This window comes from Hyaena hyaena, unplaced genomic scaffold (assembly GCF_003009895.1).
Source record: "Hyaena hyaena isolate Hyena2069 unplaced genomic scaffold, ASM300989v1 scaffold_14, whole genome shotgun sequence".
NCBI classification, from domain to species: Eukaryota; Metazoa; Chordata; class Mammalia; order Carnivora; family Hyaenidae; genus Hyaena; species Hyaena hyaena.
Window position 1 is genome coordinate 1,084,714 of NW_024080646.1, and position 14,957 is coordinate 1,099,670.

The window sequence follows — 14,957 nt, forward strand, 5'->3', positions numbered from 1 at the left end:
GCTCAGGTCATGATCTCATGGTTTGTGGGCTCAAGGCCCGTGTCAGGCTCTGTGCTGACAGCTAGCTCAGAGCCTGGAGCCTGTCTTCAAATTCTGTGTCTCCCTCTCTCTCTGACCCTCTCCTACTCACGTTGTCTCTCTCTCTCTCTCTCTCTCAATAATAAATAAATACAAATTGCTATAATTTAACAGCCTTAACTATCACATTCCACTAATTCCCTATCTTTGAATTTTTCACCTAAGAGTCCTCCTGGGTGGCTCAATTGGTCAAGTGTCTGACTCTTGGTTTCAACTCAGGTCATGATGTCAGCTTGTGGGATGGAGCCCTCTATCGGGCTCTGTGCTGACAGCATGAAGCCTCTTTGGGATTCTCTCTCTCTGTCCCTTCCCTCCTTGTGTATGTGCACTTTCTCTCTCAAAATTAATAACCATGGAAAAAATTTTTTAAAAATATTTTCTTTCTCATACCAAAATAACAGTTTCTACTGGTTGCATTGTGAAGCTAAGTGACAGCAGGTATAGGTTTTGAATTTCTTTTTCTTTCCTCTTTGGTAACAAATGAAAGTGGGAACGCTAGGAGTTGTTAAAAGGAAGTGAATGAATTCTTTGTCTCATTCTGCACAGATGTGCTGAATTCACATTTCCCAAAGGAGAAAGAGGACCTATTCAAAAGGAAGTACGGGTCACAGTATATATAACAAATGTTTAAGGAATCAGGATGTATGAATTCCAAGGTCAGGTGGCTTACTCCTCAGAATTCTGGATGATGTAGTAAGAAAGGAAAACACTGAAGGCCAGATGATAATCTAGGATACACAGCACATATTTCAACAAGGCTACAGCTGCATTAAACAAAGATGTGCCTACTTGTTTGAAGTTAGAATTTGGCAATTAGTAATCTACTTGAAACTTTTCACAAATAGATGGTGAAATGGAAGAATGTCAGTACTTAAGACTCTAGGAAACATAGGAAAAAATTTTTAAATCACAATTTAAAAATCAATATTGCTATTTAAAATATAAAGTTACTTATAATACTGTTGTTGTTGTTTTCAGGCAAAAATAGAAAAGGGGATGGAGGGACAGCCCCAAAGTTGAAACTAAAATGTCTGAATTACAGGGATATCCATAGACATTTTAGCCAGACAACAGTAAGGTTTTCAAATAGACAGATAACCTGTCAGGTCAATAAGAACAGTATGCAGCAGAAGTCACTTCAATGGACTAAGACTAGACTGGAGGCAAATGCCAAGGGCAGCCTACTTTTTTTAAGTTCCAAATAAGAATGATAAAATTGGAAGTAGATAGGAAGGATGAAAAAAAATTATTAGACACTTTTATAAAAACCTGCCTGATTTAACACAGTTTGTCCTTATACCCAGAACACAAAGAAGAAATGAAGAGACTCTAAAATGGTATTAAAAGAGAAGAAAACACCCAGGAGAAATTATCAAGATCAAAACTCTAGTCCTTAATGGCTGAAACCACCACAGATTATGAAATTATGTATGAAGGGGATTCAAGTTATTTAATATTTATATGATAAACATCACTGCTGAAACACTTCTCAGGATCAATAAAGCCTACAACTTCTCTAAATAGTTCTTTGGAGTTCTGCATTCATAAAGTATTCTCCTTAATCTACTTCCTGTGACTAGTTTGGTAGGTAGCTAGTTACCTGGAAAAAGAAAGCAAACAAATCTTAAATTGAGCAACTGAAAGAAATCGATGCTAGTTTTAACAGTTGAACAAAGAAAACTTCCCAGACAGCCCAAATACCAAAAAATCACAAATGAAAGCCTTATAGTTTATGCCAGTGTGATAACAATTAGCATATCCCAAGTGATAACCTTACAAATTACCATACAAGAGAACAGTTCAACTATATTAAGATAGAATCAATGACTTTTGCAACCAAACACAATATGGTATCCCTGTTGAGTTTGATTTTAAATTAGAGCCCCTCAGAATATTAAAGTTATTAAAAGCTCTAGGGGGCAGAGGAAATGTCACAAAAATGACAATATTGTAGTTTCATCAAACATTTGCAACTAATACAAAGTGGCTCTGTTCTTGGAATGAGGCCACTATATTTGATTTTTTTTTTAAATTGAAAGATTTGATAGTAAGCAACTAGAAAACTTTCAAAATATTTTGGAAAGAAATTATACAGTCCTTTAAATCTTGCTAGGAAAAAAACAAATGGAGGCGCAAAAAGAGGGGAAAAAACAGGTTTGTTACCACCCGCTCTCATTAAGAGAGGTACTTTTTTTTTTTTTTTTGCACATTTACTTTTACAATTTTCTTTGAAAAATACTGTCCACCTATTCATCCCTCAGGGAACAATTAAACACAATATTAGATGAAAAACCAACCGAACAAAACCATCCCATACAAACCTGAAAGAAAAATTAATCGATCCACATGTTAAAGACGAGATAAGAGTTTTAAAGATAAAAAGGCAAGCTTTCTGATATGTACTTTCCCAAAAGTGGATGGAATTAGAAGATAAGCATCTAATTGGCCCTTAATTAAAACAAAGAGGAATGCCCGTGTTTCAGAACAATAGGTTGTCCACCCCCAAAGAACCTATGAAACCAGGCTTGCTTAAAAAGGGTAATGGGTATAGTTCTCATACTAATTTCTGTAGATAACATCTTGGGATAAATTTTCTACCGAACAGAAATGAGTGTGAGAAGTGTTCTATTGTTGAAACGAAATGTTTCTGCCTTCAATCCTTCCCTTTCCAGTTCTCCTCATCTTATCCAGAAACCTCTCCAACCAGAGTTCATGCATTTTCCTTCTCTATTTTAGTGAAAATATACCACATTGATTGTAAGAATCTTACTAGATTTCCATTTGTTTTGCCTCAGCTCCTACATTAATCCAAACAATAAGGGCCTTGAAAACATTCATAAATAACCTGCTGCTGCTGGCACCTAGGAGCCGAGTGCTGCAATGTTAAGCAACAACAAATTTCATAGTTCAAGAGGCACAGTTAAGGAAAAAGGTTGCTCAGGAAATCACTCTTATTTAGCACAAAGATCCTTAAAAATTGCATGAAATCAGTCAAGTAACTATAGAAACCAATTTCTTCAGCTCCATATCACACGTCTCACACCTCAATTGTCTTTATTATCGTCTGCTGTCAGATCCTTAATCAGAAATGTGAACAGGCTTGATGATTTATTCAGCAGGGAAAAGAATCTGTAGGTCAAGTGAAAAATTTCACACACACACCCAAACACACACCACATCTTCAACCTTAGGTACTTTCATTTCCTTCTGTTCTCAGCAGCTCTGGGGGCAACTCCAGTGAGATCCAATATTAAGGCTCAATTAAAATAAGCTCCAATTAGTGGAGCTTTTTTCTCTGGGGCTAGAAAAGTCAGGAAATGGATATTGGGAAATGTAAAAAGTCAGCTACTGAGAGGAGGCTGCAGACATAAATGAACTTATTTGTTGATTTCTACAGTTGCTATGCAGAGGCCTCTGGGAGTAAAAGCTTAACCAGTCTAAGCTATAAACTAAAACCCCTGCAGCTAAACATGAACTGTGTGAAACAAGGGCTCCATTCCAGAACAGAAAACTGCTGGGCCCAGAAAATTAAAAGCCAGAGGCGTTTTCCATTTAAAACTAAATCCCAGTACCACCTCCCAGCCAAAGAATTATAAGCAGTATCAGATTTACAAAACGAACAATTACCCTGGAAAAATGTAGCCTATTGTACAGTCCCAGATGCTAAATCTCAGAAGTTTCTTTTCTTTTTTTTTTTTTTTTTAATCCCACATTATATTCCTCCAAGTACACCGCTGTAGTTTACAAAGAGCCATTTCTAGACAGGCCTAAGCCTTGAAAATAAATTTTAAAAAGAGAGCACATAACTCATTGACCTCATTTGAAGTACTGCCCTTGCCTTGAGCAGTTCCTGTCCTTCCCCAAGGCTTCTGCAAATGGTATGCAACAGCAAAATAAACCCTGACCTAATTGCCAGGAGAGAGCTGCCAACCTTCCCTCCAACACAAAGACAAGCATGGTAACTTGAAAGTCCTACCTCTTTGGCTTTTTGCTTTAATCTCAGCTGTTCTGGATCTTCTTTATTGGAACGACTCTATCAAAGGAAAAGAAAATTTTAATAGAAATTACTAGCATCTAAACACCATAGTTGCCATTAAATATTTAATAAATGACAATTTTCTCTTGTGATTGAAAACCTTAGCTCCAGGGGAAAATGCCTCAATCCAGTCTGGTGCACTCCCTCCGTTATGCCCCCTCCCTCCCATCATCTGGGCTGGCTGCTGCAGCTCTAGCCCCGAGGAAGCTTAAACTGAAAATGATGCTAACGATGTCAGTCAGGTCCAGTTGAGGCATGACGCTGTTCTTGTTAGAACACTAAAAACTAAAAAATGGATGGTACAGATGAAGGAAAAGAAAAGAAGGATAATTGTTGGCTCAAATGAAGGAAAGCAATCAACACTGGCTAATCTTCAGGTGAAGCCATTCTGGAAAAACATAAGGTATTTTAAGGACTGTTAAAATCAAGAACCTCACTGGGTGATGTATGAAGTTGTTGAATCACTATACTGTATGCCTGAAACTAATATAACACTGCATGCTAATTAATTGGAAAATAAAAACTTAAATAAAATGAAATCAGGAACCTGACGGTCTTTGAACCACTCTCTCTTTAAAAGTAGAATTTTAAAAAATTAAGTAGGAAATATACCCCAATATTTTCATTAGAGTATCTTGTCATCTCTGGGTCCTCCATAGCACTTACTTGAATGCTGTGCACAATTAAATGCGCAATAAATGTTTATTAAATATTGCCTTCCATTCTGATTCAGTATAACATTCCAAAAATGAACAATCTTACAGAATTGCTGTAAGGAGAAAACTACCTTCTATATGCAATACTATGATGAAACAAAGGGTAAAGAATTTCACTTCTGAAACTATGAACATTTGTCCACTGAAAAATATGTGGAGGAGTATTCTTTTTTCTCTTTCTAACAAAGTTATCTAACTCCTTATAAATATGAATATTTGTTCTATAAAATGTAACATTATCTACCTAAAGGTAGCTAACAAAATAGAAGCTAATGGTTTTTCTTATTTACTAAATTTACTTGATACATTTTACTGATTTATCAGTACTTTTGTTAAGGAAAGAAAGAAACCATTTATTCGTAAAAGTGCCTTGTGATTTTAAACACCTTAGTTAAATATCTTCATAAGACTCCACGAAAAGCTGGTGGGTGACTTTTTTCTTCATTTTGTCTCCTATTTATTAAAATTTTTTTTTTTTTAGTGATTCTATATTTTTTGAGAGACAGACAGAGCGTGAGCAGGAGAGAGGCAGACAAAGAATCTGAGGCAGACTCCACACTCCGAGCTGTCAGCAATGAACCCACTGAGGGGCCCGAACCCATGCACTATGTAGGAGATCATGACCTGAGCTGAGGTCAGATGCCCAAGTGACTGAGCCACCCAGGCACTCCATTCTCTATTAAAAAACTTCACTTCAGCCCAAACTAAAGTCCTTTATTAGTCCACTTTTATTAATTAGGAGACTGTGTGTGTGTGTGTGTGTGTGTATATATATGCACTTATATAAAAAATGTGTATGTACATATATGTGTATATATATTTGTGAGTATATAATTTTTGCGTCAGTATGAAATGGGCATATTTGAGTATCAAGTCTTTGTCAGTCAACCAGTATTTATTGATTATTCATAGTATAAATTCTACTCTATGTGCCTATTCTGAGCCTGGAGATAAAGAAATGAAGTAACAAGATGGAGTCCCTGCTTTCAAGAGAATTATATTTTAGGAAGAGAAAAATAATAAAACAATAAATTTTATAAAAATTAAACACAGTTGTGATTCGTAAAACATTTATGATAGGGAAAATTAAAAAACAATTACTGATAATGATAAGATATAGCAAAGAAAATAAAATTGGGGGCACCTGCACACAGCTCAGTTGAGTGGGCATCCAACTCTTGATTTTGGCTCAGGTCATGATCCCAGGGTTATGGGGTTAAGCCCTGCATTGGGCTCTGCGCTGAGCATGGAGCCTGTTTGAGATTCTTCCCCCACACACACACAAAATTAAAAAATAAAGTAAAAGGGGCACCTGGGTGGCTCAGTTGGTTAAGTGTCCGACTTCGGCTCAGGTCATGATCTCATGGTTCGTAGGTTCGAGCCCTGTGTCGGGCTCTGTGCTGACAGCTAGCTCAGAGCCTGGAGCCTGTTTCAGAATCTATGTCTCCCTCTCTCTCTGACCCTTCCTTGCTCATGCTGTCTCTCTCTCTCTCTCTCAAAAATAAATGAAACATTAAAAAAAATTTTAAATAAAATAAAATATGTAATAGAAAAAGAGAGGAAGGAGTGTGTGGGGGTGGGAGGAGGTGATACTTCTTTAGCTAGGAAGGGAAAAAAGAAAAGACATCTGAAAGAAGTGACATCTGAGTAGAGATCTGAATGACAAGAAGGAGGCAGCCATGCAAAGATCTAGGGGAAAAATATGCCAAGCAAAGGGCACAGTCATTGCAAAAGCCTTAAAATGGGAACAAGCTTGGTGAAATTGAGGAAAGAGGGGTGCCTAGGTGGCTGAGTCAGTTGAGCATCTGACTCTTAATTTTGGCTCAGGTCACGATCTCACAGTCATGAGCCCGAGCTCCATGTCAGGCTTGGCACTGACAGTGTGCAGCCTGCTTGAGATTCTCTTTCTCTCTCACTCTGCCCCTCCCCTACTCAAATGCTCATGCATATGTGCTCTCTCTCTCAAAATAAATAAACTTTAAAAAAATTGTGTAAAGAAAGAAGGCCCAGGTAGCTGGAACACAGAGAAAAGTTGAAAGAGATAAGATTAGAGACCACGCAGGCCATGATAAGGAACTGGGTTTTAATTCTAGTTATAAGAAAAAGCCACTAAAGGGCTTGGAGCACAGGAGAGAGATGGCACTGATAACAACACTTTAGAAAGATTACTCTGGCTGCCTCCAGTGGCTGCAGAACTGTAGGGATCCAAGATCAGAGGCACAGACACACAGAACAATGTAGGAGACTGCTCTAAAACAACCATTGTTTTATTTTTTTAATCAATTAATTGGGAGAGACAGAACAGGGTGGGGGGCAGAGAAAATCTCAAGCAGGCTCTGTGCTGCCAACGCAGAGCCTGATGCAGGGCTCAAACCCACAAAACTGCAAGATCATGACCTCAGCCGAAACCGAGTCGGACATTCAACCAACTGAGCCATCCAGGTGACCCTTAAACAACCATTATTTTAGAAAAAGATAAGGGCAGCTTGGACTAGTATAAAAGAGAAGATGATGATAAATGATCAGGTTGAAATATATCTGAGGCAGATTTACTGATGGATTAGATATAGGGTATGAAGTAAAGACACAGAATTAAGGATGATTTCCTAGGATTCTATCTAGTCTAAGCAAGTGGAAGGATGAGAATTCCAACCTTCTGAGAGGATAAAGACCAAAGCAGATATAGGACATAGGAACTCAACTTTCAGGTTTAGATGCCTAATTAGGTAAGATGCACACTCTGCACCCTCAAAGGTCAGTGTGACTGGAGCAAAACAGTGAAGGAACAGGAGAGGAGCTCAGAGAGGTAGGCAGGTATCTTTTAAAATCTGGTACGAAGTTTGGATTTTATTTTAAATGCAAGAGAAAGTCACTGAGGCTTTTACGTAACAGAGATACACATAATTTGTTATGAAAACACTATTCTGACAAGGGTATGAAAAATGGATTGTAGAAGGAAAATGAGATAAGTTAGGAGACATTACAAAAGTCCAAGTGAAAGATGACTTAGACCAGAGTGGTGATACTGGTGATAAAGAGAAGATGAAGAATACATTTGGGAAACAGAACAGAAAGTGAACTGGATGTAGGGAGAGGAAAAGGAGTTAAAGATGACTCATAAGTTTTCTGGCCTGAACACTAGCACAAACAATTGTGTCACTTATTAAGTTTAGGAAAACCTAGTAAGAGTAAAAGGTATTGAGTGAGGAGGAAAACCAGAAAACCTGGGATACTCCGATATTTAGAAGTCTGGTAAAGGTAGAAAAACCACGAGAGAGCCTGTAACATATAACCAATAATTACTGAACAAGTATTTAACAGCTTATGACTTTGTTTACAGCACAGTAATTGGAAATAAAATACGAATTAACCACCTCATCACACTGACTGTGTGCTTGCTTATAATATTGACAGCTCAAGGAAGAGCATCTTCCTGTCCCAGCTGCCCTTCACAGTTCAAGAGGGGTGAGCATGGGGGCTGAGACTGTGAGAAGCAGCACAGTGATAAGGCTGTGGTATACCACTTCCTTGTGGGGGTTGGGGCCCATGAAGTTATAGACCAGTGGCCAAAGAATGCGGGATGATGAAGGGCTGGGAAAAATGATCAAGGCATGGGCCAGTGGGTATGGCTACTAATTACAAGGCAGGGGAAATAGTGGTAGCAGACAGAGGAGGCAGCCAGCATGGCTGTTTTAGAGAGCAAAACAAGTAAATTGAGGAAATAAGTAAGTTGAGCAAATAAGTAAACTGAGGACATACATAAATATCTTGAAGATAACAAGAATCAAGTATCTGACTATGGGGAAAGTATTTATAAACATGGAAAAGTTTAGGCTAGAAAAAGTCCTAAGATATTGGAATTGGAGGTATCCATATAAACTTACGGTCTTAGAATACATACACACAAAGAAATAGTTACAAATGTATGTTTGTGTATATATAAATACACCTGTACATACATATACACCATACATATAGTTCCACTTGACAGGGCCTACATGTAATGACACCCCATTAGCACACTGTAAGCTATACTCTTGGTTTCTGGATAACATCCTCAACTAAAAAGATACAGCATTCTTTGGGGGAAATGGCTGATTCCAGAGCTGAGGAAGGACAAGCAAAAGCTAGGCCTGGAACATCCTGTGCTAGAAAGTAAAGATAAGCTCAGTGAATGATGAGAAACATGAGTAACAGACAGAAGTGAAACCTGGAAGGGTCTCCCATTCAGGAGGAATTTGAGCATCAAAATAAATAAGAATAGCAAAGGATTACAACCTGTTGAATTACACAGAAATCCAAGAGCTTGTATTGATATCAATTAATGCATGCATGGATGAATGAATGAAAGAAAAAGGAAAGCTCGTCCACATAGCAGAATGCTAATAAATGTAGAAGAAGATGAGAAATTTAAAATCACCATTTGAGTATTTACAAGTTGTGCCCATCATAGAAGTGACTGATTCAGGTAGACACCATCTGTGGGTGCTAACCTGAATACATGGAAGTTGATGAGGAAGAGGATATTGATATAATCCTGGAATACCTTCCTATGAAAAACTGATTACAAAAGGGAAAGTTGCAAATTTAAAATGGAGAGAATTGGTAGGCACCCACACAACTAGGTGATCAAGGTTGCCTTTTGATATTATCAGCTGGGAAGAATACATGTATTCCTGCCAAGAATTCATGACCTAAGACATGAGGAAATATCAGATGAACCCAGGAATTAGTCACCCTATAGACAGTAAGGCCTGTACTCTTGAAACCTGTCAAAGACATGAGGGAGAAAGTCAGAAATCTAACTGAAACTGAAAAAGAGAGGAGAACCGAATGAAACACATATTGCTGAATGGAAAAATAAACCATGGAGGAAAAGGAGAATGAGCTGAGCAGCTGGTGAAATCTGAATGGGGTCTGTGGATTACATGGCAGTGTTATATTGTTCACCCCCTGACTTGGAGGGTTCTACAGCAGAATATCCTGTTTTCACAAATACATGCTAGAATGTTTAGGAGTGATGGGGACATCATGGCTCAAGCCTGCTTTCCAAAAGGTTCAGAGAAAGGCTAATTAGAGATGACAATTGTACTACTTGTAAATATATTTAAAAAAAAAAAAAGACAACTCTGAATTCAAAGAAAGAACGAAGGGATGAAAGAGAATAATGATTGTGTGTGTGTGTGTGTGTGTGTGTGTGTGTGTAGAAAGGATGGAGATGGAGAAAATGCATTAGAATGTTAAAAAAAAAGGGGGGGGATGTGAGAAAAGGAGAGGAGGATTCTTTGTATAGTTCAGCAACTTTGCTGTTAAATATGAAATACTTCAAAATAAATTAATTCTTTAAAAAGTGATTCATGTGTGATTAGGAACAAATACTCTGATAGAGGAGACTGCCAATAACACTACATATTAAAGCAAAGGTGTTTAAAACAAAAATAAGGCTAGTGCCCAACTTTTATGACTACTTGCAAAGGCCTTAGGCCTACGAAGAAATGTGAAGCAACAAAATGCAAACCACAGGAGAACCAGCTTTCACTCCATCTGGCACTAACAGTCCAGGAAAATGTTTCAATAAAGAAGACAGGAAATAAATATAGTTACATATATTTATAAGATAAATACTTTTCTTCTTGCCTCTTTATTCTCTAACCCATTTCTGCCCATCCTATATTTCTGTTCCATATAATGCTAATTAATCCTAATTTTACCCAGAAATTTCCAAATCTTCTTGTCTCAAATTCAACATAGCACACATCAAATTATATCCCTAAAAAGATCTTGAACATTTCTTAAAAATGTTTTTACTTAAGGGTAGTAGGGATGATCCTAGGCATACAGGAATTGAGAATGAGATGAAAGATTGCATCTTATTAAACTAAATTAGTTGAAAGTGACTGTAACACACTATCCTGGCTGTGAGAGACTTTATTAGTAATTTCATTTCAAAAAATCCTTCAGAGAAATCTCAAAGCTTAATAAAAATAAAACAGTCAACCAACAATAAAGCCAATTCTGACCTCCTTGCCAGGCCATGTTCAATCATAAATCATGTAGGCTCTCACCTTGGCTACCCTAAGTAGCATTTCTCTTTCTTCTAAATCCTTTCTCTGCTTCTCCAATTGATCCAGCTTTTCAAGAAATTTGAGCTGTGATCTGGTGTCACTAGACAGGATGTAATTTTCACTTGCCTGGAAAAAAAGAAAAAAAAAAAAGCTCATGATGATCCTAGGCAAGACATTCTACACGAGGTATTATAAATCAGCTAAAGACAACAATACTAACATACACAGGGAGCTAAATTTTCAAGATGTAATATTTGTATTTCTGATAATACAAACGACAAAAAATCCTCAGTCATCTTTATAAGTTCAGAGGCAATTAAGCATTCAAATTTCAGAGCTTTCCTAGTAAGTTTCAAGGGGGAAAAAAGAATTAAGCCAAGCAAATCCTAACAATAGGAAGTAGAAAGCAAGAGAGTATATCATGTACCTACAACCTAAAGTCTTCTTAGTTAAATTATTGTCCATCCCTGCAGACCTTGGTATGATTAATTAAATCTCAGGGCTGTGAAAGACAAAAACAAAACCAAACAGACAAAGAAAACCAAACAAAAAACAATCACTTCACTAAAAAATATATCAAAGATGAAAGTTACCATTCCTGTTTCCATTGTTGGATTGGTCTAACCATGACAAGTGAGTACAACTTCAATCAAAATATAACATAAGATGAAATGGCAAACATTTAATATCCTAAACCTCGTTTTAAGGACTAGTTTAAGCTATGAACTAGTGAAACTAAATCAAAGAAATTAAGTAGACAATTTATAAATGAGAGCCATAACAGAGAAGTGTAATTGTTTGTCTTAATTTGCTCCATAAAATGATGAAACTTACATTGCTTTATTTATTCTGATATTCTAGAGTGTAAGACGGTGCTTTCCAATTTAAATATTTAAAAAATTTTCTTCATCTGATATGACCTCCTACCTTTCTAAAACACAGAAGATGGGGATTGGCAGGCAGGGGCAGGAACAGTGGACAATCTTCCCAATCAGCATTTAGGATATCCTGCCATCTAGTCATCTCAGTAAATCAGACACCCAAAATATGGCATGGGAACTGGGGGAGACTGTATAACAGGAAAACTTAAAGTTGTTCAACATTTAGTCCAACAGTGAGTGCCTGGCTTGGAAATCATAGGTACAGCACCAATCCCATCTTTGTTTTATCCCATGCTTATGGCTGATTCAATTAACTGGGACCAAGAGATTTCATATGCCCAAGATTCTTTCTAAATTAAATTTTTATTGTTGGTATTTAACTAGATCAAAAGAGTATTACGTAGTATAACGAACAAGGATGTATTAGTGCTACTTATTTTAGTTCATGTTTAATACAAAACGAATTCTCAAATGCTTTTAAAGTTAAATAATACAAGACAGAATATGGAATACATTATAGGCCAACCATGAGGCATAAACATAATAACCAGTGGTTTCTTAAATACTTTGTCTTTACCATTTTTGTGCTCAGATACTCTGGAGATAGTTTACTGACAGAATTTAATTTTAAAAGGACAACAAACACTAAATTAAAAAGGAGCACAGACTTTCTAAAATTTAACCCAATCTCATCCCCAAACTAAGCCTCTTCTGTTCCCAACTTAAATATAACTGCCTCTGGCTTCATGCATCCTTCTCCTTTATTCTTACAGATGCTAAGCAAATGAATGTCTCCCCTATTTCTATTGATTCCACAAACTTATTTAAAGAACAGTAACCCCATCTTACCAGGTTGCTTCCTATCTACCATGCTGACCTAACTGATGTCTTTATGTACCACTGAATAGGGTGGTTTAACAATGAAAATATAGGGACTCAGACCAAATGATAACACCATTAAGCAAATTCCATCTAAAGGAAGAACTACATCCCCTTTCAACTAGAAAAGGCTGAAGCTTCTCCAGGACCACTGGTGTGCAGAAGACCATAATATAGCTTCGGTGGGAAAACACCTGGCAGCAAGATCAAAAGCTCTGCATCACATGTGTCACTTTCTACTTCTTAAGTCCATAGTTTATGGATTATGATTAATTAGATAATTATATCTAAACATGTGAAAGATTACCAAAAGTAGATGGATATCAAATCAAAAGAGATGGTAGGATTTTGCTTTTAGTAAAAGTAAGCTTGTTTCAGTGCAATTCATAGGGTAAAATTTCCCACACTGTACAGATAAAAATAAATCCTATCAAGGATGAACTAAAATATAAGGACAGAACACAACTGTGTATAAGGACACAATGATTATTATAAGATCAAAGTCTACAAAACAAATATAATTTTGAACCAGATCCAAATATAACTAAATGATTATCACTTCTGTTTAAAGAAGGATAATAATGTAACTACAAATACAGACAGTGGCATTAGTTGCATTAAGTAATGAGTGTGGGGAAAGGCAGGCAGGGGAAAATCAATTAGGTTAAGGTTAAGGAAGTGTTAGCTCTAAGCTAAGTTACTGAGGTTGCAGGTGGGGTAGATATTATCCATTTTGCCTCAGGCAACAAAATCCTTAGAACATATGCTATTAATATACAACAGAAGAATTCCATCTGAAGACTGGAACACACAACAGTGACTTGGATGAGAGAATAATAAACATTACTTGGAAATATTCTATTCCATACTCAATTATACAGTTAAGTTTTATATAGAAACTGCCACTGTAAATAAAAGTGCACTCATAAATCTCTGAAAGAGTTTGGTGACCTTGGTGAGGATAGGGGATAATCCAGGTTTGACGAATTTGGAAGACTTTTAAAAGCTACAGTAAAAACCAAAAAGGAAGACTATTCTCTCCACATCCCAATATTGAAAGTAAACTGATATCAGGTCGAACTAGATTATTACAAATTTAGGATGTTAAATGTAATCCCCAATGTAACCACCAATAAAATATCTTAAAAAAATGCACAACAGTAAATGAGAAGGGTGTCAAAATAGTACACAACAACAAAAACCAAACCAAAGAGGCAGTAATAACAGATGAGGGATTTAAAAAAGCTACAATGCATACAGAAAAGTAGTGAAATATCACAAGTTAAATTCCTCCTCATCAGTAATCACTTTAAATGTAACTGGATTAAATTCCTCAATCAAAAGGTAGAGACTAACATGATCCAACTAACAAGTTGCCTTACAAGAGATTCACTTTAGATGAAAGCTCATGAACAGACTGAAAGCAAAAGGTGCAAAAAAAGTATTTCATGCAAATAATAACCAAAGAAGGCAGGGGTGGCTATCCTAATATCAGGTAAGATAAACTTTTAAGTCAACAATTGTTAAAAGACATAAACAAGGACACGATATGTTGACAAAAAAGTCAATTCATCAAGAAGATATACATACTAGACAACAGAGCCCCCAAATATATGAAGCAAATGTTGATAGAACTAAAAAAAGAAGTATGGGTCTACAATAACAAAGTCTTCAGTGCTTCCCTTTCAATAATGGGTAGAATACCTAGACAAAGATCAGTAAGGAAATAGAGAACTTAACATTATAAACCAACTAGATCTACCAGACATTTATGAATACTCCCCCCACAAACAACAGAATACACACTCTGCTCAAGTGTGCATTGAATATTCTCTAAATTAGATCTTATATTAGGCCACGAAACAAGCCTAAATAAATTTTAAATGACTGAATCACACAATCTTCTCTACCCATATGGAGTGAAGATAGAAATCAACAATAAAAGAGAAACTGGAAATTTCACAAATATGTGAAAACTAAACATACTCTCAAACAACCATCTGATCAAAGAAATCTCAAAAGAAATTAGAAAATACTTAGAGAGGGGCGCCTGGGTGGCTCAGTGGGTTAAGTGTCCGACTTCGGCTCAGGTCATGATCTCACGGTTCATGGGTTCAAGCCCCGCGTCGGGCTCTGGGCTGACAACTAGCTCAGAGCCTGAAGCCTGCTTCAGATTCTGTGTCTCCCTCTCTCTCTGACCCTCCCCTGCTCACGCTCTCTCTCTTTCAGAAATAAATAAAACATTTAAAAAATTTAAAAAAAAAGAGAGATAAATGAAAACAAAAGCACAATGCTTCAACAC

At 36.8% G+C, this 14,957-nt stretch overlaps 1 protein-coding gene across 1 annotated transcript in view; it reads right to left on the reverse strand.

Moving 5' to 3' along the window:
• Window positions 1-14,957, reverse strand: part of TAF4B (TATA-box binding protein associated factor 4b) — a 113,509-nt gene that overhangs the window by 39,378 nt on the left and 59,174 nt on the right. Inside the window, exons 12-13 of the mRNA XM_039217551.1 lie at window positions 10,896-11,021; window positions 4,055-4,111 (exon numbers count right to left, since the gene is read on the reverse strand). Of these exons, the coding sequence (XP_039073482.1) occupies window positions 4,055-4,111; window positions 10,896-11,021 (183 nt within the window). The remainder of the gene's footprint in view (window positions 1-4,054; window positions 4,112-10,895; window positions 11,022-14,957) is intronic.